General features: G+C 61.9%; 2 protein-coding genes across 7 annotated transcripts in view; both read left to right on the forward strand.

Moving 5' to 3' along the window:
- RASA3 (RAS p21 protein activator 3) overlaps window positions 1-11,805 on the forward strand; it is an 89,701-nt gene extending 77,896 nt beyond the window's left edge. Inside the window, exons 21-24 of one of the 2 annotated variants that reach the window (XM_012534419.3) lie at window positions 4,427-4,635; window positions 4,771-4,874; window positions 8,316-8,499; window positions 10,477-11,805. In XM_012534419.3, coding sequence (XP_012389873.1) covers window positions 4,427-4,635; window positions 4,771-4,874; window positions 8,316-8,499; window positions 10,477-10,552 — 573 coding nt within the window. In that variant the 3' untranslated portion in view covers window positions 10,553-11,805. Of the gene's footprint in view, window positions 1-4,426; window positions 4,636-4,770; window positions 4,875-5,430; window positions 5,856-8,315; window positions 8,500-10,476 lie in introns of those variants that run through there. The other variant, XM_012534421.3, reaches the window with a different exon arrangement.
- A 2,784-nt stretch (window positions 11,806-14,589) lies between these two features.
- On the forward strand, window positions 14,590-26,270 carry C18H13orf46 (chromosome 18 C13orf46 homolog). Of its 5 annotated transcripts, XM_033434964.2 has the most exons (8): window positions 14,590-14,956; window positions 18,676-18,727; window positions 19,252-19,390; window positions 19,480-19,527; window positions 20,434-20,481; window positions 22,020-22,087; window positions 24,051-24,129; window positions 24,283-26,270. In XM_033434964.2, exons 1-7 carry the CDS (start codon window positions 14,626-14,628, stop codon window positions 24,115-24,117), a joined length of 753 nt encoding a protein of 250 aa, XP_033290855.1. In that variant the 5' UTR covers window positions 14,590-14,625; the 3' UTR covers window positions 24,118-24,129; window positions 24,283-26,270. The 5 variants fall into 5 exon arrangements, 3 of the variants coding, with proteins under 3 accessions (XP_033290855.1, XP_049556887.1, XP_049556886.1); XR_007472985.1 differs by lacking the exons at window positions 14,590-14,956; window positions 24,051-24,129; window positions 24,283-26,270 and having other exon boundaries at window positions 14,967-18,727; window positions 19,480-20,481; window positions 22,020-22,088; XR_007472986.1 differs by lacking the exons at window positions 14,590-14,956; window positions 24,051-24,129; window positions 24,283-26,270 and having other exon boundaries at window positions 14,967-18,727; window positions 19,252-19,527; window positions 22,020-22,047.
- The last annotated feature ends 799 nt before the right edge of the window (window positions 26,271-27,069 follow it).

The following is a 27,069-nucleotide window of genomic DNA, read 5'->3' on the forward strand; positions in this document are numbered from 1 at the left end:
GCGAGGGCTGCAGCCCCTCACCGCGAGCCCCTCACCGCGAGCAGTTGCTCGTCTGCACTTGTCCTGTCGGCTGGCTGAGCCCCCGACCTCCTCCCGTCTCTCTCCGTGTACATGTGCGTATGGCTTCTGAAGCATGTGTATCTTCAGTGTGTTTCTTAAAAACAAGGACATCCTTTATGTAACTCTGCAGCCAGCATCAGGACAGCGCGCAGCGTCACTGCTGAACCGCCGCCCAGCTGCCCAGTGACATTCTCTAAGCCGTTGTGTGTCCCAGGCCAACACCGGTACTTGGTTCTCTGCTGTCTCCTTAATCCGGGACATTCCTCAGCCTTTCTCTGTGTTCTGTGGCCTCGGCATTTCTGAAGCAGAAAGGCCAGTGTTTGGAGACGGCCCTTGGTTTGGGTGTGTCGGGGGTCAGTGTGGCAGCTTCAAGTGATGCGTTTTGTAGGGACTCCCTCAGATGTGGCACAAGTGCTGGTGGCTTGTATCAGGGACCCGTGGCCCGGGGTCTGTTGGGGACTCGTGGCCTGGGGTCGGTTGGGGACCTGTGGCCTGGGGTCTGTCGGGGACATGTGGCCCGGGGTGAGTCAGGGACATGTGGCCGGGGGTCTGTCAGGGACATGTGGCCCGGGGTCGGCCGGCGGCCCGTGGCCGGGGTCGGTCGGGGACAGGTGGCCCCACTGGACGCATCAGCTCTGCCCCGTCTTGCTCGGCCTCACGCTTTTTGCTTCTCTTGTCCCTTTGCTGCATCCTGTCGCTTCCTTCTGCCGAGGGCCTTTCTCTCTCCCTGGTGTGTTTTGGGCTGTGCGGCCCCGCAGGGCCCCGTTTCATTCAGGCCGGAGCCCCTCATTGGTGAGACCACGTGGGTGCTCACGTGGCCCGGATCTGGCCGTGGGAATGGCACGGTTTTTGCTGCCCCTGTAGCTCCCCCCTCCGGGTACATGCCGTCCATGCCGTCGGGCCCCACGGAGGTGTCCGCGTCTGCAGGAGCCCACGCATGGCCTGACCGGCAGGAGTGAGCAGCTGCCACTGGTCATTTCGAAGCCAGACTTTGGGCGGAGGCTCTGGGGGACCCTCCCATGAGGTCCGCCTCTGCTGACCATCCAGGTGCTTGCAGACAGCTTGGGGAACCCCCGCTTTGCGTTCACTTCCCGACACTGTGGGCGCCATGGTGGAGGGGGGCTGGGGGGACGGTGCCTGAGTTCTCGTCGCCGAGCACCTCCGAACGCTGGGGAGGAGAAAACACTCCTGCCCATCCCCCGCCATCACCGCCGTGTCCCCTCCTGTCCCCTCCGAGGGGGAGCACGGTGTTCCCACCGGGTGCCAGGACGACTCTGCTCTCCAAGGGGTGGTCTCGTGGGGAAGTCCCCTGCAGCCTCGCGCGGCCACTGGGGGGCGATGGCCTTGCGTCCCACCTCCCCAGGCCACCAGCCCGTAGCCCGATCTGAGGGCTTTTCTGGGTTGTCTGTTTTCATTAGAAAATCTGCGCGCTTAGGTCCTGTTTCTCCCAAGTCTGTTCCCATTTCTCTTTCTCTGCTCCTAATTTTCTAAATATTTTTTATATTTTTCAGTTTCGTCAGATATATTTTGTATGAGTCGCACGCGGTCTTTTTTGAAGGAAGGTGGGGCTGTAAATAATAACTAAGAGTTAAAACTTCAAATCCTCCAAATTCTTCCCTAGTCTTCCAGCTTTAAAGAGACCGCAGCCTGTGGCCGGCGCCGAGGGTGACTGGCGGCATGGGCGCCACGCCCAGGGGCCGTGGGCGGAGCCTCCCTCAGGAGTGCGGGCAGCTCCCCAGCGTCCCAGACTGGGCACCTCTTCTCTGTGGCTCTCCATCCTGTCCTGAGGCTGCAGTGGTTGGAGGGATGGCCCCACCGGCCGGGGTCTCCCTGAGGGTGATGGTGGCGGGGACGTCCCTTCCACAGATAGGCAGAGCAGGTGGGACCCTCGCGGCTGGGCGGTCAGCCCTTCAAGCCCTCCGCTGCAGACGACGGCAGTCCCCGGGGTGGTTGCCGGGCGAGGCAAACGGCAGATGAGGCTCCACGCGGTTCATTCCCCTTGTGGCACGTTGACTTGGAATGTTTTATTCAGGGGAAGGTCCAGTCGGGCAGAACCCTGCAGAAGCCTAACCGAGGGTAATAATTTGGAATCCTTTGCCCAAAGGGACACCTTGCTTTAAGGAGGAGGGAGGTGTTCTCGGGAGATCAACCCTGTTTAAGGCTCTTCACTTCAACGTTCAGACAAATTACTGCCCTTACTCTTAAGAGCTGCGGCTGGGGGCCTTAGCGGGGTCCAGGCCCTGGGCGTCCGCGCTCTCCCGAGGTCACTGAGAGCCGTCTCCCCCCATGGCCGTCCTGAGGAGGGGTCACGATGCTGACCCAGAGCTCACACCCGTGCGTGGGGGCAGAGCCCGGCCCAGACCGTGCGGCCCCAGAGCCTGGACGTGCTCCACGCAGCCACAGACCCGGCCTCCCCTCCTGTGTTTCACGTCGCCACCCCGCCCTGCTGCCCTCGAGCCCCCTCCGGGCCCCGGGAGCCCCGGTGTCTCTGTGGGTCACGCGCTCCCGGCTCACGGACCCCCGAAGAGTCGGGCTTGCCCCCGGGACCCGACTGGCCGCCAGCCTCCTTCCCCGTCCTCGCGTCCATCTGCCTTGCGCTTCCGGTTTCAGTAGGTGCCCACGGCCGCACTGGGTCTGTCTGTCCGGCCTCCGTCTGGTCTGAGGCCGGCCCCACGGCCTCAGAGGGTTAGGCTGCTCGCTGGACGGGTGGTCGGAGACGGCAGCTGCGCTCGCCCTGCGCTGGCTCCCGACCTTGGCGCCTGGTCCTGCCCCAGGACAACTTGAGGCCATGTTTTGGGCCGCAGATGGCCCCGTGGCAGGTGCGGGCGGGTTTCTGGGCCTGAGGGAGGTTAGCACCCTCGACCTGCCCCCTTGGTGGGCAGCGTCCTGCCGTGTGTGTCTGCACGGCACCTCCCACCCCTCCCCTGGATGGGGCTGGGGACGCTGTGCTCTCAGCCGGTGGCCTTCCCGACGACCACAGAGGGACAGAGTGTGGAAAATACCCTGGAAGCAGCCGTGAGCTGCTTCGTTCCGTCAGGGCTACAATTTCAGGATCCTTTTCTCATCGGCCTGTGCTTTCCCGCTGCCTTCCCCAGAGGCGGCTTCCACGCGCTAACTACCAGGCCAACGTTCTCTTCCATTTGTGAGACGTCTTTGAAGGCCTGTGGTGTGCCGGGCCCTGGCGGAGGGGCCCGCCTGTGAGGACGATCGGAGCAGAGCGCTCCCTCCAGGGCCTTCCCTCCATCGGGGATCGCAGCCACGTACAGAGCATGCAGTCAGGCCTGTGCGACGGTGCACGTGTGGGTGGGGTGGGGCTGGGGGGAGCCGTGGCTGTTCACTCCGGAACTTGGGCCCAGGCCCCTCTCAGAATCCTTCGAATCCTGTTCGTCCTCCGGGCACACCGCCCCACCTTGCAGAAGGCCTCCGTGGACTTTGACGTCCCGACTCCTGGCCTCCCACATGCCCTCTGCCAAGTCCAGCCTGACAGCCTCCCAGGGCTCAGGGCTGCCGACCTCCCTGCCCTTCTGTGTGCAGCCGGGCCTGCGTCTGCTGGGAGCACCTGCCCCTCACTGCCCCCAGGGCCTTTGCACCTCCTGTCCCCTGCTGCCTGCTTTCCCCACTGAGCTTAATTAACTCTGCGTCGCCCGTCTGATCGCAGCTGGGGGATCGTCTGTCTCGAGGGCTCCCTCCTGACCCTCCTTTTGGCCTCCTCCTCCCCCCTCACAGCCCCCGTGCTTTGTGTTCACTCTTGTCTTTCTTGCTGGCTGGGAGCTCACGAGAGCAGAAACTATGTTTGGGCCACTGTGTCCCCAGGACCTAGGACAGTGCCTGGTACTCAGGAATGTTTGTTGAGTGAATAATAAATAGGAAAGGCAGTGGAGGCTCCGAGAAGCCTCACGGGGGAAGTAACTTCTGCCTGGAAGAAGGAGGGGTCCCTGGAGTGGTCAGTCTGCAGCGGGAGTACATTTCAGATGGACAACAGCACATGCAAAGGCCCCGAGGCAAGTCTGGGGAAGCGGACGGGAGAGAGGGCAGGGTGTGCTGTGGCGTCTTGTACGAAGCCCATCCCGCCCAAAGACGAAGGAGGCTGAGGAGCCAGCGCATCTGTGTGACGGCCACGTCCCAGTTCACGTGTCCTGGTGCAAGTGGTGCAGCGCCTTTGCTTTTCCAGGGGGACCCCAAGGCCCCCGAAAGGCAGCGCCCTGGCCCGGGTGACCGGGGCTGACCCCGCCGAGCCGCGCAGCCTCCTGTGTCCCCGCTCTGCCCCCACTCGGCCCCAGGCTGGTTGGCGTGGACAAGAGTGGCCCTCGCGGTTCAGGCAGGAGGCCCTGCCGTGGAGCCCCCTGAGCCCGCCCTTGCCCCTCAGATGTTCCAGGTCATCCAGCCCGAGCGGGCACTGTACATCCAGGCCAACAACTGCGTGGAGGCCAAGGCCTGGATCGACATCCTCACCAAGGTGAGCCAGTGCAACCAGAAGCGCCTGGCCGTCTACCACCCGTCCGCCTACCTGAACGGCCACTGGCTGTGCTGCAGGGCCTCCTCGGACACGGCCGCCGGCTGCTCCCCCTGCACCAGGTAGGTTTTGCCTGGTACCCCAGCCCGGGGCGGGGATAAGTGCGGGGTGGGGCCCCCGTGTTTAGTGACCTTTAAATGACCACCGCCACAACTGACCCCTCCTCCTCTCCGCCCGCTCGCGCGGTGTCTGGGCAGCGGCCTCCCAGCAAACATCCAGCTGGACATCGACGGGGACCGAGAGACTGAGCGCATCTACTCTCTCTTCAGCTCGTACATGAGCAAACTCGAGAAGATGCAAGGTGAGGCGGGGCGGATGGGGGTGAGCCCTGGGGGCCGCCAGGGGCTGCGCGCGGTGTCATCGTTTATGGCGCCGACAGGGAAAACGTTCTGCAGGTTGAGTGGCTATTGGGGGGCAGTTACTTAGATAACAGGTTCTATGGATAATTTTAAGATGGAATTTAGCTTGCAGCCTCTGAAACTGCCAGATTCTTGAGAAGATCCTGTGTCTTAATAACCTCCCATGCCTCCAAACAAGGAGTTTCAATCTTGTGTGTTTTCCAGAGGGACGTGTGCACGTGTGTGTGTGCACGTGTGTGTGTGTGTGGACCCGTGTGTGAGTGTGCGTGTGCTCGTGCCCCTGCCGGCAGCTCCAGGTGTTTTCCTGCATTCCGTTGCTCTCCGTGCCTTGCAGAATGAAGCAGTATAGATGGGGCAAGTCGGGAGACCAGGGGGGCGCTTGGGCTGTAGCAGGAGAGGCAGATGCAAGGCGAGCTGGGGGCGGTGAGCTGTGTGACCCTGCACTGGGGCTGGCACTCCTCAGAGCTGCTGTTAGAGATTCTGTGGTGGGCCCTGCAGCCCCCTCAGAAGGTGCCCGGACACAAGCCTGTTGGACTCTTTTCCTGTTCGTCTCCTGGTCAGTTGTGGGCCGCAGCCTGGAGGGTACTTTAGCCATGCCTTGGTGAGCACGCAGCTGCCCGCCCATGTTCTCCAGACCCCCGCCTCCCTCTCTGCCCCAGCACCACGCGGCAGACCCCTGTGCCTTTGCCCCCGATGCGCCCCTCATCTGGCTGACGCCGTGTGTCCTGGGGGGGCCCCTCCCGAGCTTATCCTGCCCCCCTGCGGACAGCCTGTGCTGATCTCTGCCATTACGATGATGCCCTCTCAGATCTGTTCACCAGCGACACACATGACCTTGCGAGGAGAGGCAGGTGTCATTCATCCCAGTGCCTAGCACACAGGAGGAACTCAGTACCTGTTTGCTGGATGCGTGGATGGATGGGTGGGTGGGTGGGTGCATGGGTAGATGGATGGACAGTCAAATGGAAAGGGGTCTTGAACACCCAGCCTCCCTCCCAGGATAGCAGTGATCTTGACAACAAGGGTTCACAGAAGGTCAGCCGGATTGGAGGCCTTACTGCTCACTTCACGGAGGCACCAAAGCACTGAGTCACTTTCCACAGTCTTCAGGCCTCTGCCTGGAACCTCAGCGCTTTCTTGAGGCCGATACTCTGCTGTCAGGGGCTCTCATCTCCTTGAGACCCTCGTTTACGTCGGTCAAACTGCCCTGAGCGCTCAGCCCGTGGGCTGACGACATACCAAGGCCTCTCCTCCGGGCACAGCAGCCTTTCCGTGCTGGGAGGCGGCTGTGTCCCGGTCGCCTGTGAGTCTGTCCCCCCACCTCCCTCACGGCGGTGTCCCCCTAGAGTTCGGTGCCCAGTGCTGCAGGTGGCGCAGGGCCAGTGCAGGGCTGGGTGGGATCGTGTGCGGAAGGGCTGCCGGACCGAGGTCATGCGGCCAAGGTCTCGGTGATGGTGGCCGGCCACCCCGTCTGCGCCCTGGAAGGCAGCCTGCACGCACACCTTCCCGCAGGCATGGCGAGGGGGCCTGGGAAGGTCTCGGGGTGACTTCCACAGACACGGAGCCGTGCTGCACGCGTGCCCGTTAAATCAGCATGAAGGCTTTTCGCCCTCCCCCCCGCTCCCCCCGCAGCTCAGCCAGCACCTCGGTGCAGCCCATCAGCTACGGGCCACCGTCTGCCCTTAGAAGGGACCAGGACGCACTTTTAGTCTCGCCCTTCCCACCTCGGGGCACGGACATTGGGCTCACTGTCAGGGCCTCTGTGTCCTGTATCACCTGGTTGTTGGGTGTCCTCCCGACGTAGATATCTGCCCCCCAGTGTCACCGGCAGGGGCCGTGCTCGCTGTCCTCCCGTCCTTGTCGGTCAGCAAGTCCACCTTTGCACTGTCCTGCGTCTGCCCTGTGCTCTTCCTCGTTCCTAGGGCCGTTTTAGAAACGTGTACCCGCCGCCAGCCGGCCCCAGCACGCGCTCCAGCGTTGCCCAGGCTTGGTTTGGGGAGCCCCGTCAAAGAGGAGCGGAGGGCGAGCTTGCCGCCCGGCCCCGTGGATGCTCCGGGTCTGTTTTGGGTCCAGTCACAAATCTCGCGTCTGACGTTGGGCCCCGAATTAAGAGCTGCTCCCCAGCCCGGTCCCGGGACCTCCTCCCGGGTCTGTCCCAGCTCCCGCTACTGCAGCCACACTCGTTGGCGCCCTAGCAGGAGATTCCCCGCGACGCACAGGCCTCAGTGCAGAGCTGCCTTGGCATCCGCTGCGAGACCAGCTGGGCACACAGCCCCCTCCTCTGGGAAATGGCAGCGACGGGCCCCACCCGCCAGGCTGGCCCAGGGGCCGTGTGGAACAACCCCTGTGAAGCGGTTCACGCAGCCCCCGAGCTGAGGCGGCTGGGCGTCCCTGCCTGTGTCCCGACCCTGCCACCGCCCGGCCCCCCGCGTGGGATCGTGGTCCTTCGGTGATTCCCATCCTACTCCTAAGCTGCCCTGTTTCCCAGAAGGGTTCACTGAGGCTCGGGAGCCTGAGGGACTCGCTCGAGGCCAAGCAGGCACAGCCAGAGGGGACTCAGGGGGGACGTGCAGGCAGCCGGGCTCCAGGGACTCATCAGTGCGGCTCACCGCGCCCTGGGCGCTCCCGCTCGCGTCTCTGCCCCTTTATCCCTCGCGTGCGCAGCCCTTATGTCTTTCTCACGTCATGTTCCCATTTCCTTTGAAATTTTGAATCTTCCCAGGTTCCCTTTGCACAGACTTGTGGTTTTTCAGTAAGAATTAAGAGGTTTCCCTTGAGTTGGGAGTGAAGGCAGTAAATCTTTCCGTGACGGTGAGCCGGCAGCACATCACAGGCCGTGCCGAAGGGGCCTGCTGCCAGCTCACCTGGGCCGGGCACCCGTCTCTCTGTGGCCCTGGAGTGCAGGACGCAGCTCGGGTGTTTGTGGGCAGGTGGGGGGCCCGGAGGCCACAGCGTGGTCTTCAGCAGGAGTGCGGTGGTCGGATGAGAAAGGTACCTGTTCAGCAGGTGGGGCGATGGAGGCTCTAAGAAGCTGCTAGCACAGACTGGCCGACAGGTGACGGCCGAGAGGATGGCTTCTCGTCCGCCCTGCACCCTGCAGGTCCCTGCCGTGGCACGTCCCAGGAGCAGCCGTCTGGGAGCCCGGGCCAGGCTGCACAGAGCCCGGTCACCCTGGAGAGGGGTTGGGCCCTCGTGCTCGGCGTTGGACCCTCGGGTCTGTGGTTCCGGCACCGCAGGCTTCTTCGGGGTTCAGGGTTGGCCCCACTCTTAGCGGCTTCTGGTTCGTGTGCGTTCGCGTGAGCGGTCGGCCCTTCCCGTGCGCTCGGGGGGCAGCCTGTCCGCTCGCTCCAAGCTGACCTCAGCCCCTGCCCCCGATGCTGCAGAGGCCTGCGGGAGCAGGTCTGTGTACGATGGTCCAGAGCGCGAGGAGTACTCCATGTTCGTCATCGACGACCCCCAGGAGACCTACAAGACGCTGAAGCAGGTCATCACCGGGGTCGGGGCCCTGGAGCTGGAGCACGCCCAGCACAGAAGAGACAAGTTCAAGAGGACCAAGTATGGGAGCCAGTGAGTCCGGGGTCTTGGAGGCGTGGGGAGCCGGGGAGGAGCCGCCTCGGGCTGCCTGCCTGTGGGGCGCGGCGGGCCCCCATCTGGCTTCACCCCCAGCGCCCTCTGCACCGGGTCCCCAGAGGCGCCTCCTGCTCCCGCCTCGCGACCCATGTGCTTCTGAAATTAGGCTTCCATCGTGGGCCAGCGGCCCTGCCCCTGGGAAGCATGTTTTGCCTCTCCAGGCTGGCTCTGGACCCCCCCCCCGCCCCCCGCCCCCCGCATCCTGGGAGGGAGGGGTCGGCCGCAGAGGGGCAGGCGCAGCCGGGCCACCCGCGCTCTGTGCCAGGGGCTGCAGCTCCGGCTCCGGGCAGGCAACCAGGCGGCGCCCTCCTCCTGCACGAAGGGTGTGGGTGACGAGAGCCTATGAGTACTTGGAGCCCACGGACCCACGGCAGAGCCCGCCCCGACACCTGAGGCGGGAGCCCTGCGTGGCCCCAGCCCCCTCCCTGCTGGCTGCTTCCTTCCAGGGAAGACGTGGCTTGGGTCTGGGAAGGGAAGGGGGGCTCTGGGAGAGACCCCGACTCTGGCCAGGCTGCAAGGGTGCCCAGCACCCCTGGGGATGCCGACCGTGCCTGCTGCCGGCTCCACAGATGTTCACGTCACATTCTAGACCCTTTAACACCCTCTGTCAGAACCCACGCCGACCGTCTAAAAACGCCTTTTCTTAGACACGGCAGAGCCCGTGACTCACGGCTGTGCCAGCGTCTATCAGCTAACAGGGCGCAGCGCCACGGTGCTCACTCCAGGAGGCCACGGTCTCCCCACGCATGAACACACGCGCCCCGCACGTTGAGGCCGGGGTCACGGGCTGTGCTTCCACAGGCAGTTTTGGGCTAACTTCTCCCTTTGCTGGTCCATACTTCTCATACGTATTACGATGAACACGCATCACAAGCAAAGGTAGGGGAAGGTGATGAGAACAACACACACAGGAAAGGGTGCTCAGCGTCACTAATTATTAGAGAGAAATGCAGATCTCACCACTACGGTGAGGTACCACCTCACAGCAGTCAGAACGGCCACTGTCAGAAAATCTACAAACAATAAATGCTGGAGAGGGTGTGGCGAAAAGGGAGCCCTCCTGCACTGTTGGTGGGAATGTAAATCGATACAGTCACTATGGAGAACAGTATGGAGGTTCCTTAAAAAACTACAAATAGAACTACCATACGACCCAGCAATCCCACTACTGGGCATATACCCTGAGAAAACCATAATTCAAAAGGGTCATGTACCACAATGTTCACTGCAGCACTATTTACGGTAGCCATGTCATGGAAGCAACCTAAATGCCCATTGACAGATGAATGGGTAAAGAAGGTGTGTCACATATATGTAGTGGAATATTACTCAGCCATAAAAAAGAACGAAATTGAGTTATTTGTAGTGAGGTGGATGCACCTAGAGTCTGTCATACAGAGTGAAGTAAGTCAGAAAGAGAAAAACAATACCATATGCTAACACACATATATGGTATCTTAAAAAAAAAAAAATGGTTCTGAAGAACCTAGGGGCAGGACAGGAAGAATAAACACGCAGATGTAGAGAATGGACTTGAGGCCACAGGGAGGGGGAAGGGTAAGCTGGGACAAAGTGAGAGAGTGGCATGGACATATATCCACTCCCAAACGTAAAATAGATAGCTAGTGGGAACCAGGCACATAGCACAGGGAGATCAGCTCGGTGCTCTGTGACCACCTAGAGGGGTAGGATAGGGAGAGTGGGAGGGAGATGCAAGAGGGAGGGACTATGGGGATATATGTATACGTATAGCTGATTCACTTTGTTATACGGCAGCAACTAACACACCATTTTAAAGCAATTCTACCCCAATAAAAATTAAAAAACAAAAACAAAAAACAGGCGATGGCAGTTCAGAGGCGCACCAGCCACAGGGCGGCCCACGCTCACGCTGCTCCCCCTACACCCCCGCAGGGAGCACCCCATCGGAGACAAGAGCTTCCAAAGCTACATCAGGCAGCAGTCTGAGACCCCCGCCCATTCCATGTGAAGCCCGCGGGACCCCCTGTCCCAGGATGGTGCCCTGAGCTGCGCCGGGTGAGCCCGTGTCCAGAAAGGAGAGAACACCAGACCAGAGGGCAGCTCCTCAGCTTGCAAGCCGACAGGGGTCGAGCTTGTGAACTTCTGAGGCTCCCGGGCCATTTCCGGGTGGCTGTGCACTTGATCACGCCAGTGGCAGGCAACCTGAGCTGGCCTTTCGGGAACAGGGTGCCGGCGACACCGCGGCCTGCGGAGCGTGTGCCCTGTGCCGCATGCACGTTTGTCTCTGCTGGTCTGTGACGCCCGCACCGTGGAGCCTCCGGCACTAACGTTCTGCTTCGACTCAGCGGGGGTGTTGTGAGCGTTATTCTTCTCCTATGAGCCAGACGTCCAGGCGGCCACCAGCACGAAGCCTCCTGGTTTCAGCTTTTGACGTTTGTATCGGTCCTGGCCAGAGGGTCGGAACCGCACGGAGATCCCAGTTTGAGGATGCCCTCGCTCTTTGGGGACACGGGGTCCTTTTGCAGAGAGATTTCCTAGGGGTCCCAGCCTTCGTTCCCGGGGTGGGAGCCCCCCTGCCTGCTGCTGATACGCGTCCACGCAGCCGCCACGTCAAGCGAAGTTGTGTTGTTTGCTGTCAGTGGGGCTAAAAGTAGAATCCACGTTTGCCACCCTGGTGGGAGTTGGGGGAAGGTTGTAAAAATAGAAATGTGCATTATTTTCAAGCTGTTTTTCTTAATGTTTTTAAAGGACTGTTTTTAATTAGCTCTTTGATATCAAGTAACTTAGAACATCCAGGCCTCTATGTGCCTCCAGACGACAGAAAAGGGAGTGGTTGTGTCTCATGGCAGTCAAGTAAAGGTCCCCGAGGGAGAACGGGGAGGGAGGCAGGGGGAAACCTGGGCCCGCGCTGGAGGCTTGGGAGCGGACGCCGGGCCAGCGGCAGAGCTCGCCGTCTCTGAGGCCCTGGGGGCTGCCAGGGCTGCCGTGCGTCTGGGGCTGGGGGTCCTGACGAGCTTCTGCTGACTCCCCCGAAGGCCTCGGCTGTGTTCAGACTCGAGATCTAGACAGCAGATGGTAACATTGCCTGTTGTCGCAAAAATGGTGGAGGAAAGTGTTGCAAAAAAAAAGCTCCATATCCGCAGCTCTGAGGCTGCTCCAAACCGCAGTTTTCAACGTGGATTTGTAACAGTGTCTCTGTTTGTACGATACTAATGATCGGGATGCATTTTACTGGCCAATTAAAACAGCCCTTTTATTCTTTCTGAGACTGGCGTGGTTTCACAGGAGCGCCCGCTGATAAGGCACACGTGGAGATGGGGAGTGTGGTGGAGTGGGGCAGGAGGGAGCTGGACGACATGCCTGTGATGACAGGTGAGGTACCTTGACAACAAATGTGGTCCCTCTGATGATAGAGGGTGTCCCCCTGATGATAGGACAGGTCCCCCTTACGACAAGTGTGATCCCCCTGATGACAGGTGAGGTCCCCCTAGCAACAGGTGAGGTCCCCCTAGCGACAGGGTCCCTTTGATGACATGTGGGATCCACCTGACAACAGGTTTGGTCCCCTGACAACAGGTAAGGTTCCCCTGACGACAGGTGGGGTCCCCCTAACGACAGGTGAGGTCCCTCTGATGACAGATGTGATCCCCCTGATGACAGGTGTAGTCCCCCTGATGACAGGTGAGGTCCCTCAGATGACAGGTGAGGTCCCTTTGACAACAGGTGGGATCACTCTGACAACACATTTTGTCCTCTGACGACAGATGAGGTCCCCCTGATGACAGGTGTAGACCCCCTGATGACAGGTGTGGCCCCTCTGACGACAGGTGAGGTCCCTCTGATGACAGGTGTGATCCCCCTGATGACAGCTGTGGTCCCCCTGACGACAGGTGAGTTCCCTCTGACAACAGGTGTGGTACCCCTGATGACAGATGTCCATTTGACGACAGGTGGGATCCCCTGATGACAGATGAGGTCCCCCTTAATGACAGGTGGGGTCCCCGTGATGACAGGTGAGGTGCTTCTGATGACAGGTGAGGTCCCTATGATGATAGGTGAGGCCCTCAGGACGACAGGTGAGGCTCCTTGGATGACAGGTGAGATCCCTCTAGTGACAGGTGAGGTCTAGTTGTGGGGCTTTGGGTTGTGCTGGAAACCACAATGCTTCTGGGATGGAAAGGTGTGGAGTGGGGCCCTGTGAGGGCCATGGGGACCTCAGGGCGGACAGAGACGGCGTCAAGCTCAAGGAGGGTGGGAAAGGCAGGGCCCCTCGTGTCTCCGAGGACTCAGCAGCGGGATGTGTGCTCGAGGGCCAGACACAGGTCAGTGTCCCGAGGGAGGGGGGACAGGAGGCCGGTGGCCCGAGGGGAGACAGAGGGAGCTCAGTGCCGTTGAGCAGATATGGCTGCTCCCCTTCGAAAGGGGGGGAGGAGCTGGGTGCACAACATGGGGGACCCGCCCCGCCCCCTTCTCCTTTCTCCTGTCTTCTCCATTTGGTTTCCACTCAGTTGTCTTTTTACTTCCAGCCCCGGTCGGCCGCCTGGTATGAGAGAGTCGTGGGGGGGAGGGGGTGGGATCTGGCTCTGGGGAAGCCGGGTCAGGCCTTCAGGGGTGCCACGGCCCTGAGCCGAGGACAGTGGCGATGAGCGTCCTTCCCAGGTGCACGTGGACTGGGGAGGAAAGCGCTGTTCTGCTGCTCTCCGGCTCCCCCTGTCTGCTCTGGGTGGGGGCCAAGGGGTTCAGACGCCCCGAACACGAGCGTCCACGGCAGGGCCGCAGGGCGGCTCCCAGGGGCCTGTGCAACGCAGATTCACACGCAGGACCAGGCCCAGCGGAGAGAGTTGGGGCTGGCGGGGGCAGGGAACGAGCTCTGCCCATGTCGGGGTATGTGGGAGGACTGAAAAGAGAACACCTGGGAGAATGAGGACCCAAAGCCCCGCTCCGAGGACCCCAATCTTTTGCAACCCCAGTCTGTGCCCACTGACTTTCTCCAGCCCACCTGTTACCCCAAGAGGGAGCTGGTTCAGCTGCCCGCCTCCATCCGTGTCCCCCCGAGGCACAGAGCCTCTGAGCAGCCTCCAGGGCGGCCCCTGCACCGGCCCCCGGCTGGCGGACCCGAGGCCTCCCGGGAGCTAAGATGCGTGAGCTTGTTTAGGGAATGGAAGTGCACGTGGAAAAAGGGAGCTCGTCACTTGTACTTCATTCGGAACATTACGACACACTTAGTGCTGTCGGCTGGGTCCTCAGGAAACACCTGCTCTGATTTTCCCCCGTGGTCCCAGGTGAGAAGAAAAAATTGTGTTGAATAGATTATCAGAAACTTTCTGTTAGGCTGTGTTATAGGCTGAACTGTATCACCCCAAAATTCATGTGTGAAGTCCTGGTCCCCAGGACCTCAGAAAGTGACTGCCTTTGGAGATGGGCCTTTAAAGAGGTGATTAAGGTTACATGAGGTCACTAGGGTGGCCCTGATCCAGTCTGACTGCTGTCCTTTTAAGAAGAGGAGGTCAGGACACAGACACGCACAGAGGACGACCCCGTGAGGACACAGGGAGGAGACGGGCATCTACGCACCGAGGAGAGAAGCCTCAGGAGGCCAGCCCTGCCCACGCCTGGACCTCCGACCTCCAGGCTCCTGACCCAGAAAGCGAATGTCTACTGTGGAAGCCGCCCGAGTGAGCCTTTGGTCACGGCAGTGTCAGCAAACAGCTCAACTGAAAACGCAGAGAAGAGTTTCCTCGGCACAGGCAGAGGTGCCTGTCCGCAGACGGCTGCCTTCCGAAGCTGCGTTTGCGTGACTCTCCCTCGTCTGGAGGGGAGGACGCAGGACGCCACCCAGGGCCCAGGACGCCAAGTGGACTCCCCGCCGCAACCGCCGAGTCCTTCGTCCCTGCTAGGAATCGAGAGATTCGCCTGAAGGCTCAGCAGACCCAACACCAGAAGCGTCTGCAGAGCCGCATGAAGGCCCCCGGCCGCCTGGCCCTTTGCCGTCTCTGCTGAGAGGCAGGAGGCCCTGGGAGGAGGCCACTCCGACCTAGGGCCGCGGGAAGGGCCAGCGGGCTGGCCTCTGCCTCTGCAGTGATGTCACAGGGGCCACCTAGCAACGGGGCCCAGGAACACAAGGGCAGCTCCCCGTGGAGGGGGTGGAAGCCATGCGCTCCGTCTGAGGGCTGCGTGAGAGCCAGCGTCCTTCTTCTTTCCCGTGGCCCGAAGGCAGGGAGGTTGGAGAAGGACACCACGGCTGCACACAGGAGGCACCAGCTGGGCCCCGGGGCCCCTCCCTCGGCCGTGAGCCCCGGACACCTCAAGGCGGCCAGCGGGATGGCTGAGCTCCAGAGGAGCCGATGTGTAGGCGGCCTGCACCAGAAAGGGGACCCCCCGAGCTGCATCAAGACGCTGTGCAAGGAGCTAGGTAGGGCCGGGGTTAGGGCGGGGCAGACCGCTCTCCCCTGGCCAGCGAGGGCCACACACCCACCCCCCACCCCGGACCCACTGCCCCTGCCTAAGATCCTGAAGGCCAGGGTGGGGCGTGTCGGGCACTGAGGTCTGAGGGGGCAGAGCCAGCCTGGGACTGTGTGGGGACACGCCGGGGTCCAGCACGGGAAGGGTCTCAGGTTGATGAGGAGGCCCTGGGGTGAGCCCCAGTCCCGCTGCCAGAGCCAGGGCCCTCGCGGCCAGGGGCAGCAGTGAACCCACGGGGCTGGGGGCCGCCCGTCTGCTCGTCACTAACGTGGCCTTTACGTTGTAAAGTGTGCAAACTTACACCTGTGTCAGCCACGTGTCCCACGTTTCTAACCCTGCGAGCGGGCCATGGTGTGGCCGAAATGGGGATGGGTGCCCGAAATGCCCTGGTCCTTACGTGGACCTGCCCCTGGAAGGTCAGCTACCCCAGGGCAGCGGGCCCGAGTTGGCGGAGAGACGGGGTGACTGCCAGTCGTCGGCAGGACCCCAGCAGTTGTGGTTCACACCAGCAAGTACCCTTTGCTATGACCGTCGTGTAGGAAGCCTAAGTGACGCTCTTAGGAGGCGAAACACAGTAGGCGGGAAATGCGGTTTGCTTGTTCAAGCCCTAGGAGCGATTTTAAGAGGTCATTGTATAAAAATATTTGTTCTTCTCTCAGCTTAAAAATCCAAAGCTGTGTTATCTCTGGAGGAGGAGGGGAAGGGGGAGCCGGCGGTCACAGCACAGGGGCCGCTGCATTTCCACTACCTCCGACCGATAAAAGTCCGAGCACAGGGCTTCCCTGCTGGCGCAGTGAGAGTCCGCCTGCCGATGCAGGGGACACGGGTTCGTGCCCCGGTCCGGGAAGATCCCACATGCCGCGGAGCGGCTGGGCCCGTGAGCCATGGCCGCTGAGCCTGCGCGTCCGGAGCCTGTGCTCCGCAACAGGAGGGGCCACAGCAGTGAGAGGCCCGCGTACCGAAAAAAAAAAAAAAAAAAAAAGTCCGATTACAGCCACTCCTTCTCAGGCTCTCAGGAGGGCCGAGCTCCCCAGAGAGGAAACCAACCTATAACCTGCTCAGGAAATACTGCAAGTAGCCACAGTGTGTCCCCAGTAGTGCCGGCCACGGACCTTCCCACCCAGCACCGATGGGTTTGCGAGGCAGGATGGAGGGCAGGGACGCACCGAGCGCTGCACTGCCAGCCGCCGTGCACACACCCGCCCCAGGCGCCAGGCCCGGTGGGGCTCCCGGACAGCATGGAGGGGATGCGCCGCCCGGAGCCGGAGCCACGCGGAACACAGCTCGCTGTCTACAGGGTAAAATGAGACGAGGTGCGGCCTCCCGAGTGAGGGCGGGGCACCCGCCAGGCCTGGGCGCCCACACTTGGAAGCAAGAGCCAGGAGGCTGGTGCCGCCGGGCCCGCAAGCGCCAAGGTGACGTGGACGCAGGAGGCGGGGCCGAGCGCCTGTGGGACACGCCCCCCAGCCGGGCGGGAGAGGAGTCCGCGCACGGAGGGCCCGCGCGAACCCGCGGACCCACGGCTGAGCTCGCGCCCGGGCCCTGAGCCTTTGCCTGGGACGCCAGACCGCAGCCGCCGGCCTCGCTGCCGCAGAGCCTCCGGGCCAGGCGCCCCAACGACGCCCCCACTGCAGGGGTGCGTCCAGGGCAAGGAGGGGGCTGTTCCCCGGAGGGGCTCCAGGCATCGGCGAACTGGGCCTGCTGAAATCCGCAAGGCGGAGGAGGGGGCGAGGGGCGCCCTGGCCGCGAGGTGGCGTCAGGCCGGTCGTGCAGCGGGTTCCCGCCCGTGTCGGCCCCGCCCCGGCCCGCGCCTGTCCCGCCCTCCGCTCCCACCGGCGCGAACCCCGACTTCCGGGGGCGGCTCGCGGTCCAGACAGTGACCTGTGAGTGTTTGGCGATCACTTAGAGGCCAGCTGAAGAAAGGCAGCAAAGGAAATAGTCTCTTCGCGTGCGGGGGCAGCTTCTGCCCGGCCTGCTACTCCTCCCGGAGCCACGCACGAGCCCAGCCTGGAGCCTTACGGGCTGAGCCCTGCAGGTGCGCCCAGAACCCCGAAGAAAGCAGGGCGTTTCTTAGAAAGCGGACAAAGGGGGAACCCGCGAACACACTGATATTTTTACTTTATGATAACGAGGCACTGGGGGCAGGTGTGTGTTTCTCATTCCACAGCTGCTTTGGAGCAAAGAAAAACCAGGCTCTCTTTTTACTGATTCTTTCCTTCCTGCCAAATACACGTTACAGGAAGCAGCAGGTTTGAAGATCTATCTGGAGCGGCCCTGTGTCTTCTAAAAACGGACACACTTGCACACATACACAGACATGCACAAGCACACACGTGTGCACACACGTAGGGGCTGCTGAAGATTTTCCGGAAGAAGCCCACCGTAGATCCCTGCCAGAAAACCACTGAGCCGAACCATCCGGGCCCTTCCATCTGAGGTCGACGCAGCGCCCTTCCCGCTGAGAGCTGCCAAGTTCTGAAGTAGTCTCTGAAGACCCAAGGTAGCCTCAGCCTTGGCCTTCAGGGCTTTGTTTCTAGGTGGCCAGGGCCAGCCTGGGGGTGGCGGCACAGCCGCAGGTCAGCAGACGTCCCGGAGCCCGTGTGCGAAGAGGATGCACAGCACCTAATTCTCACCCACAGGGAACTCAGACCAGAGACAAGGAAAGTGTGCGGACGAGCCGGCCCAGGGCGGGGGCCGGGTGCCGGGGAGAATGGGCGTGACGGAAAGCTCCCTCCAAGGAAGGTTGCTTAACACTGGGCAGGGGGCCCAGGTCCCCATGAAGGATGGCGCTGGAGGACGGCAGGGGTCGGGGGACACGGTCCAGGGGAGGGACAGCGTGCAAGACAGCGAGGACCAGCGAAAAAGCAGGAACAGAAAGCGGGGCACCTGCCGGAGCTGGGCCCTCACCCCCTCTGTCCGGCAGGTATCCCCGGCCCCGAGGTCTGTGAGCTGAAAGGATCCCGAGTAGCTGTTCTGGCCACCAAATTCTGTAGGAGGTCCTCCGGGATGGCGGCTTGCAGAGGCATCCTGCTGGGTCTCCTGTCAAAAACTTTATTTAAAGCTCAGAGCTCACAGCTCACGAGGCTCACGCTATCTCGCCGAGGTCACCAAAATGCAGCTTCCCGTAATTGTTTACTGACAACTGCTCCATGCATGAGCCCGGGGCTGGATCCTGTGCCCCTTTCTCCTCACCGGACAAAGACCTTTCCCAGCCAGAGGACTCCCACCGCTGGCAACGCCCCTCAGAGGAGCCAGGAGGAGCGTCCTGGAGGGTGTGGTGTGGTTCAGATCTCACCTCCGGGGCTGGGTCGCCGCCCCCCACACACACACCGGCCCTCAGCTCCTGCTGCTTCCAACCCCACCTGCTGCCACCAGGAGGACGCAAGGGGTCCCTGCTCCTGGCACAGTGACAGTAGAGGCAACGCCAAGGCCTCCCGCCGCATGCCACGGAGCGGGCAGAGGCCCTGCGGGGAACCTGTGGGGGGCAGGGGGCCTTTGACGCCCTGCACCGGCCTGCAGAGGGCTGATGTGAAGAGTCGGGGCGGGCGGCCTCCTGGGCCCGGGATGCGTGAGAACGCCGGTCAGAACTGGGGTGGCAGCGCCCACACCCCGCAGGTGGCCCGTCAGCATCCTCGCAGGCTGACGACAGACCCGCTGCTTCCTCCTCAGAGCCTGAAGGTCATGGGAAGGACCTCAGAAGCGACACGGAAGATGCCCGCTGGTGAGTGGCCTTGTCCAGCGGAGGCAGCTGTGCAGAGACGTGCGGAGAACACGGCAGGCCGGGGTGGGAGTGGGCGCCAGGGTAAAGACCTGGCGGGGTGGGGGGGGGGCGGGTGCTGAGGAAGGCCAGGGCGTCCGGAGAAGACCTAGAGGCTCAGACGGGAGGGTCGGGGGCCGGTGACCCAGGGGGCTCGCAGGGCCTCAAGCAGCCGCCCACCGGCATCCCCCCGGCCCAGCATCTTGGGGCCGGAGCCTATCGCTGCAGACCTTCCCCCTCGGATCCCCGGGCATCTCGCCCGAGAGCCTGCCAGGGCTGCCGGCGTCCCTTGTGTTGGGGCAGGTTGGGGTGACGGCTCCTCAGGGAGGTCAGCTCAGAGCACTGCCGCGTCCTTCTCCGCTCTGCCCACCCCTCTACCCGGGTCTGCCTCGCCCACCGCCCGCCAGCCCCGCCCTGCTGACCCAGGGGCGCCGGTGCCCAGGAGGGAGGAAGGTGTCGTCTCAAAGCCCCGCTTGCACCCGCTGCAGCCAGGCAAGCCCGGAGGAGCAGCGCCAGGACGCCGCTGGGCAGGTGCGGGGGCGTTGGAAGGAGGCGGAGCCCGAGGCCAGCGGCCAGGAGGAGCCGGACGGCAGGGAGGGCGCAGAGAAGCGCGCCCTGGAGGCCAAGGTCAGGCCGTGGTCCTTTCATGTGCACGCGCTGCCGGCCCTGCGCCTTGGAGTCCTGCCTCTGTTTATCCGTTCGGTGTCTTCTTACAGGAAGGGGAGCCAGAGTCCGTACAGCTGGGTGACCTCCTGGAAAAAGAGGCAAGAGCTTTTCACTTTAGTAACAGAAGTCAGAGGGGAGGCCTGTCAGGCACAGTCCTGCCGAGGACACGCGGGCTGGGCCAGGCCCCACCTGAGCTGCCTCAGCGCCCAGTCTGTGCTCCTGGCTGGCGCCGGGGCACCTTAACCCCGGCTTGCCAAACAGCACAGCTGCTGAGGGAGCGGGGGTCCCGACAGGGGGTGACCCTCAGCTTGCCCTTGTCAGGGAGCCCCAGCCCCGGCCCGCCGCAGCCCAGGGGCAGCGGTGCTCACAGGACCCTGTCCAAGAGAGGCTTTCCTTCCCCTTCCCCATCCGCGTGCAGGGGTGGAGGGGAGCTGGGCTTGGCCTGCATCCAGGGCCCCTGGGGTCCCCTCCACTCCCCAAAACACTTCTCCCATTGTTGACTAAACTGCTACCACTGGGCCAAGCCAAGGTGCCTGGTCAGAGACCTGGGGGCCGCTGCACCTGAGCCCCCCAGGCCTTCCCAGCTCACTGTGTGTCTCTGCAGCTCGGGCAGCGGGGCAGGGGGTCTGCAGAGGCAGAGCTCGGGCGCTGCCCAGATGAGCAGGCCTGCAGTGGGCCTGGAGGGTCCACCCAGCTCTGGGCATCACCGGCCCTGATTCTCAGGGGGCAAAGCCGGGGGAGACCCTCTGAGTTCTCAGGGACCTGATGGGAGGTGAGCAGGGAGGGTTGGGAGGCCGCATCCCTCCTCTCCCTGTGCCCGAGGGCACCTTAGCAACCACAGTGTCAGCAGGTCCCACCACACACTGCCGGTGTCTGGTGGGCTCAGTGTAACGCCCAGACCCTGGCCACCACTGGCCCAGAGCCCACGCTCCCTCCCAGGAATCTGTGTGCCTTCCTGGCTCCCCCAAGCCCACCAGCCACGCCTCTTTGGTTTCCATCCACAGAAGCCATCTGTGTTTGTGGAGGTTGATCTGGGAGACGGATCAGAGGAGGTAAAAAAACCCCAAAGTTCGCAAAGCCAAACCAGCCACCGGGAAACGCCTTGCTTGGAGCCATGCGGCGTTCCCAGGAGCTTGCCCCGTCACCATCACCACAAGCACGGGTGTGCTGGAGGCTGAGGCAGAGATGGGGCCCTGGCCAGGGGACCAGAGAGCACCTCACCTCTTTCTCATTTTCCCTCACGCCAGCCCACCACATTCCTGCACCTCCATAGATTCCAGGGCCTGGGTCAACCCTCGAGGTACCCAGGGGCCCTGAGAACCTCTTGTGAGATTGTGCTGGGGTGGTGAAAGGGCACAAGCTGAGGAGCTGGGAGACCCAGCCTCCACAGCTCTCCAGTGAATGCTCAAACAAGCCACCATACCTCTCCATGCCTCACTTTTCTCATCTGCAAAATGGGGGTCTTAGTAGCACCCACAGTCCAGCGTTGTTTTGTGACACCCTCAGAACACTGCCTGGTACCCAGGAAGTCCCAGCATTAGATATCATCTTCACCACCTACACCACCACCACCATCATCACTATCTTCATCACCATCAGCGTCATCAAAACTACCACCCCAATCATCATCTTCATCGCCATCAGCATCCCTATCCCCATAATCTTCATCACTATCCCCATCGCCTACACCACCACGGTCATCATCACCATCATCACCGCCATCATCACATCTTCACCATCATCACATCACCACCATCATCACCATTACCACCATCATCATCACCATCATCATCACCATCATCATCACCATCATCATCACATCATCACATCACCACCATCATCATCACCACCATCACCATCATCATCACCATCACCACCATCATCATCATCACGTCTTCACCATCACCACCACCGTCACCACCTACACCACCATCATCATCACCATCATCACCATCACCACCATCACCATCACCATCACCATCGTCACCACCATCATCACATCTTCACCATCGTCACCATTGTCACATCATCATCACCATTATCACCATTTTCTGTAAAAGGAAGTGGTTAACCCCATGGCCTGATTGGGCCTTTCCAACACAGATATTCTCCATTTCTCTGCTCTAGTGAGCAGCCATCTCTTTGGAAGTTTTTTGAAATTCTCTCCTGGCAAATGTAAGCCCCTACCCGGGGGTTGCTTTTTTCCTGATCGCACCTTCTATATCTGCCCTCAGAACATGCTGTACGATGAAGAGAGCTGGTTATTGACCGCCTCCACACACAAGGCTACCTCGGGGCACCACAGGCTTCAAGGACTCATGAAGAATCAGTCAGGGGCAGAGCTGGGACTTAGGGTCCAGGTCTTCTGACCTACAGTCCAGGGGTCATGGTAGCTCACATCCAGGCACAGTTCCTTGGTCAGGGTCCCCTAGTTAGAAATTCCCACTTGACGGTGCCCCGTCTCGTGGGAGGATGCTCAGTGCAGTCTCCACGCCCCACCTCGTCCTTGGGCAGGTTCAGCAGGTCCGGCCCTGGTCCCTGTCATGACCCCCTCGCCTGTCCCCTCAACTACTCCCACCACATCCCACAGGTGATCACATGTGCCATGAAAGAAGAGAAGCAGTCCCAGATGGACATGGGGGATTTGTCAGAGGACGAGTGAGTGAGGGGTTCACACTGGGGAAGGTGGGAGGCTTTTCCTCCATCAGGGTTTCTGGTGGGCAGAGCGAGCCCCGGGCTTTCGATTCCTCCTGGGCACACGCAGAGACCCAGGCGTTTACTGCAGCTGGGGGGGTGAGGCAGGATCCCCGTGAGTCCCACCTCACCCCTAGCTAGACCCCTCTCCCCACCCCATCAGCCAACAAAAGGGCCAGAGTAGGAGGGAGGGAAAGGTGGGAAGAAGAAGAGGGGGTGAGAGTGGGAGCGTCTCCTCTCTGTGCAGCTCCGAGGTTGCAGCCCTTGGTCCCGCAGGCAGTGGGGGGACCCGTCACACGTGGCTGCTGGCTCAGCAGGGCAGAGGGACCTGGGGGCGGGGGCGGGAGACATTTGTCCTGACCGCCTCCACCCTGTGGGTAGAGATTGTGAGGCTGCGAGCGCCTGGGAGCAGGTGAGACACTCGCCCAGGGCAGTGGCTCTGTGGTATTTTAAACAATACAGAGAAACACAAAGGAGAAAACAGCAATTTGTCCCCTTTCCAGCAGAGTCGGAATTAACAACCACGTCAGTGTCTTGGCTAATTTTCTTGCACGGTTTTTAAAAGAAAAATTTCTCTATTTACTCTGTAAAACCGATACGCGGTCATTTAAAATAAATGAAAATGTGAGATAGCCCAACACAGAGGAAAACTTTTAAATCTGCGAGTGCCACCTCGGAAACAGTGGGGACTTCATGGGAGCACGTGGCCCCAAAGGAAGATCCGGACCGCGGGAGAACAGGGCCTTCGGGCCATTGTGGGTTGCCAGCTGTGAACGTTTATAGCATCACAGCCCTTTGCTTACTTGGCAGTCGCTGTTACTGCCTTTCCCCAGGTTGTATGTTTTGGGGGAGAGCGCTCCTGTTAGGAAGTGTCACCCCACGTCTCTCCTGATCTCTGCTCACACAGCCGGCCGTGTGGCTTTCACCAAGATGTCAGGACTGGCTGGCACGCCCCCAAATCTATGCTTGGGGAATTCCCTGGTGGTCCAGCGGTTAGGTATCCGCGCTTTCACTGCCAAGGGCTCAGGTTCAATATCTGGTTGGGGAACTAAGATCCTGCGAGGTGCGTGGCATGGCCCAAAATAAAATTTTTTTTTAAATTTAAAAATTAAGAAAAAAATTAAACCAAATCTATGCTTGACATGGGAAGGTCTTTCCTAAGCAGACGTCTGTTTTTCTCATCAATTCTTGATAGATGTGGTGATGGATTCGGACACACCGGCCACAGCCTGGCAGCTCCTTTTCTGCCCCAGGCCAGGTGGGCCCAGGCCCACCCTCTCGGCCTCTTGGTCCGGCTCCCCACCCCCCGTGCTCAGTTGCCCCAGAGAACCTGCAGACGGGCTGTGCCCAGGAGCCAAGCCTCAGCTGCTGGAGGCTGCTTGGCCAGCAGGACAGGGTCTGCTCCACAGGGGCCTGGCCTGGACATTTGCCGGGCAGGGCCACCTGTCTGCCCTGCTCACCTGCAGCCTCAGTTTCCCTCAGAGCTAAGCCGCCTCTATCCAGCCAGCCCCCTAGGGCACCCAGGCACTAGCAGCCCGTTAGCCGCCCGCTGGGGGGCTTTGGCACTGAGCCGTGGAGGTCCCTGCGAAGGGAAGGGGGCCACCTCGTCCCAGAGCCTCGGTTGCAAGCAGAACCCCCAGAGCCCACGCACAGGGACAGGCACGGGCTGCGATGCTCGGGAAACGCTGGGCTGGGCACCATCCACCTGCAACGCCTCTTCGGAGCCGGGCAGGGGAGGGAGGGCAGCTTGGCTCTGCTGACCTTCAAGGTCTGCTGTGCTCAGGGGGTCCCTCCTGGGCTGGAGACACAGGGGTGGCGGTGGGAGGGCAAAGCCCGGCTCTGCACCGGCCGGGAGCCCCGCTGGCCTTGGCAGGATGGGGCGGGGGCAGTTCTCTCACCCGCCCACCCCGCCCCACTCTGTCTCCAGGATCGGGACCAGCTGGGTGTGCTGCATCCCATACTCCACCAGGAAGAAGGTGGAGGAGAGCTCATAGCAGCCGGAGAAGGTAGTTCACACTCAGAGATGGGCCGGGGCCGAAGTGGGTGCCTGGAGGGGCAGGAAGTAGAAAGGGGGCGGGGACCAGGCCGCCTTCTGGGTCCCACCCTAGCCCTGCCCCCTCTGGCCAGGGGTCTAACCGAGGTCTCCACTTGTCTCCTAGGGTCGGCCAGGCCGGGAGGGGCGAGGGACGAAGCCAGCGGCCCTGAGAGACGCCACGCAGACCTGGTGCCGTGACCACCCCACGTGTGACGTCCCCACCACCATGAAGTGATGACGCCACCTTTAAAAAGGGCTCAGTAAAGCGCGAACGGAAGACGTTGTCCCTCTCCAGGGGCCCTGTCCCTTCTTTCCACACACCCTGTCCTGTGAAATGTAAGTTAGGGGGGAGATGCAGCTCAGGGATGGATGGCACGGGTGGCCGCACCTCCCAGGTCAGTGGTCGCGCAGCCCCGCACTCAGCCCCAACGAGGGCTGCCACCAGGGCACGGTGGGACCCCAGGCATTGGTCCCCAAGCACCGGGGGCAGGCGTCCTTGCAGCTGGAACTGGGAGCCTCGAGGGCCACGTGGAGGAGATGAAGCCGCAGGGAGGTGCTGCTTGTGGGAGCGGGGAGGGGCATCAGGGGTCGGGGAGCCGCACCAGGGAGACCCGACGGGCTTCGAGGCTCCTCTGTTCAACCAGCTGAGGCTCTGCAGCCTGTCCCAGGCCATTCCTGTGGTTCAGCCCAAGACTAAGGACGCGGTGGCCCGCAGGCCCCCAGCAGCAGGCACAGTCTCCTGAGCAAGTGCTCCCTGTCCCTGCCCGCTGGGTGGCAGCTCCTGGCTCCGGCACCGGCCCCCGAGTAAGGCAGAGAGGAGCTTCCGGAGAGTCCGCGGAGCAGGCTCTCTGGGCTGCAGTCATTTTACCGGTCCCTCTGCTCCCGGGGCTCAGCCACAGCAGGCCAGGAGGGGGACCGGCCCCCGGCCAGCCCTCGCCCTTGGCCTGTCCGTGTCCACCTCTGGCCGCCGCGGACAGCTGGCCTCGTTCAGAGCCACGTGCCGCCTGTCTGGCCATGGAGGGGCCCCGGGGGGGCAGGGCGGCCTCACACGTGTGCACAACCCGGCTGGCTTGGCGGTGACCTTTCACCTCCCGTGTCGGCTGGGGTGCCTGCGGGGAGCCGGTCCGGGCGGCGCCATGGGAACCTGCAGGGCCGGCCGCAGGTGTGGAGGTGGCGGCTCCTGTCTCCTGCCCGCGGGCCAGGCTCCAGCCCGGCGGGTGGACGCGGCCCTGGGGGCCTCCTCTCTGGCGCCCCCAGGCCCGCCGAGGCCCATAGAGCAGGCGCTACCCATGGAGCCCGACCAGAGCCCTGCGTCGCCCACCTCTGCATCCTGCCAGGGAGCACGCCAGTCCCAGGGGTGACGAGGGCGTGACACGGGCCTTGCGGATTTACAAAGAGCCGACGACCTGGAGGGAAGCTGTAGGATCTAGGGCAGTAGGAACCATTAGCTCGCCGTTGGCAACTCAACGCGCTCATGTCAGACCAGGAGGGAAGCCGGAGTCTCCAGCCTGAGCCGCCCTGGTGGCCGTCAGAGCTGCTTCTGCCCATCGCGCTGCTTGGAGCTCGGCAGGGGGCCAGCCTGGCCTTTGTGGTGTTTACATTTAGGGAGGGTTGCCCCCCAGCCTCCCCCTGCTCGGAGGCCCCGGTCCTCAGGGTCCCCCGACGCAGCCTGCAGGGGCGCCTATGCAGGCTCACCAGAGGCTGGGCCCCCTGTCGCCTGACCCGGCTTCCTCCTCCGTCCCCGCTGGCCCCCCAGCTACTCAGACACCAGTGAATGAGAGGCTGCAGGGCCCCCCCCCAACCCGGGGCAGGGACAGCCCCGACACCTCTGGTGGACGCCAGCCGCACGCTGGCGCCCGTCCTGCCTGGGCCCCGGAGCACCACGCCAGTGCCTCCTGCTTGCTTCTCCCATTAGTATTCTCCCCCAAATCACATACGCGTTTTCACTGTGGGAAACGTGGGAACCAGCAGAAAGCATTCAGCCTGTCATCTCGTCAGATTACCTCCAGATTATCTCTGTTAGAATTTCCGTCTATTTCTCGAGTGTTTCCTCTCTTGATGTATGTAGAGCGAGCTATATATGGAGATGGGTAAATAAAGCTTTTGTACAAAATTGGCGTCACGCTGCACCAGTTTTTTTTTTTTTTTTACAGGTTTTCCTTATGTCATAAGCCCTTTCCCCAATATCACCGTAAATGTTTGCTGAAAGCCTACCACGTGCCAGGCACCGTTCCAAGTGCCGGGGACATGGCGACGGTTGAACGAATCCTGGCCTCGCGGAGCTTCCATTCCAAGGGGGAAACGAGAGTGGGCGTCCGGTGCGTCTTGCTTTATCTGCACGCAGCCCCACAAAAATGCGCTCCATCGGGCTTCCCTGGTGGCGCAGTGGTTGGGAGTCAACCTGCCGATGAAGGGGACAAGGGTTCGTGCCCTGGTCTGGGAGGATCCCACATGCCGCTGGGCCCGTGAGCCATGGCCGCTGAGCCTGCGCGTCCGGAGCCTGTGCTCCGCAACGGGAGAGGCCACAACAGTGAGAGGCCCGCGTACCGCAAAAAAAAAAAAAAATTAGCTCCATCATCTGAAAAGTGATGCTCCAGGGCCACACCTCCCAGGGCACGGTGCACACCTGCTAATGAACACGCAGAGTAATGTGAAACGTGGATGGCGGGCTGGGCGAGGAAGGGGCTCGGGGAGCGTGCGGCGAGCAGCGGTGACCACGTGACACCTCGAGACGTTTGGCGAGTCTCACTTCACTGATTCTACAAGGTGGGCCCTATTATGGTCCCGATTTGGCAGCAGGAAGGCCGGGTGTTGCGTGTGGAGAAGGGTCAATTAGCATGGCGCCGCCCACCGGCTGCTGCCCTCAGAGGCCGCCGTGCCCACGTGCCAACCAGCGTGTGCTGTTGCTGCT

Source organism: Orcinus orca, chromosome 18 (assembly GCF_937001465.1).
Source record: "Orcinus orca chromosome 18, mOrcOrc1.1, whole genome shotgun sequence".
NCBI lineage: Eukaryota > Metazoa > Chordata > Mammalia > Artiodactyla > Delphinidae > Orcinus > Orcinus orca.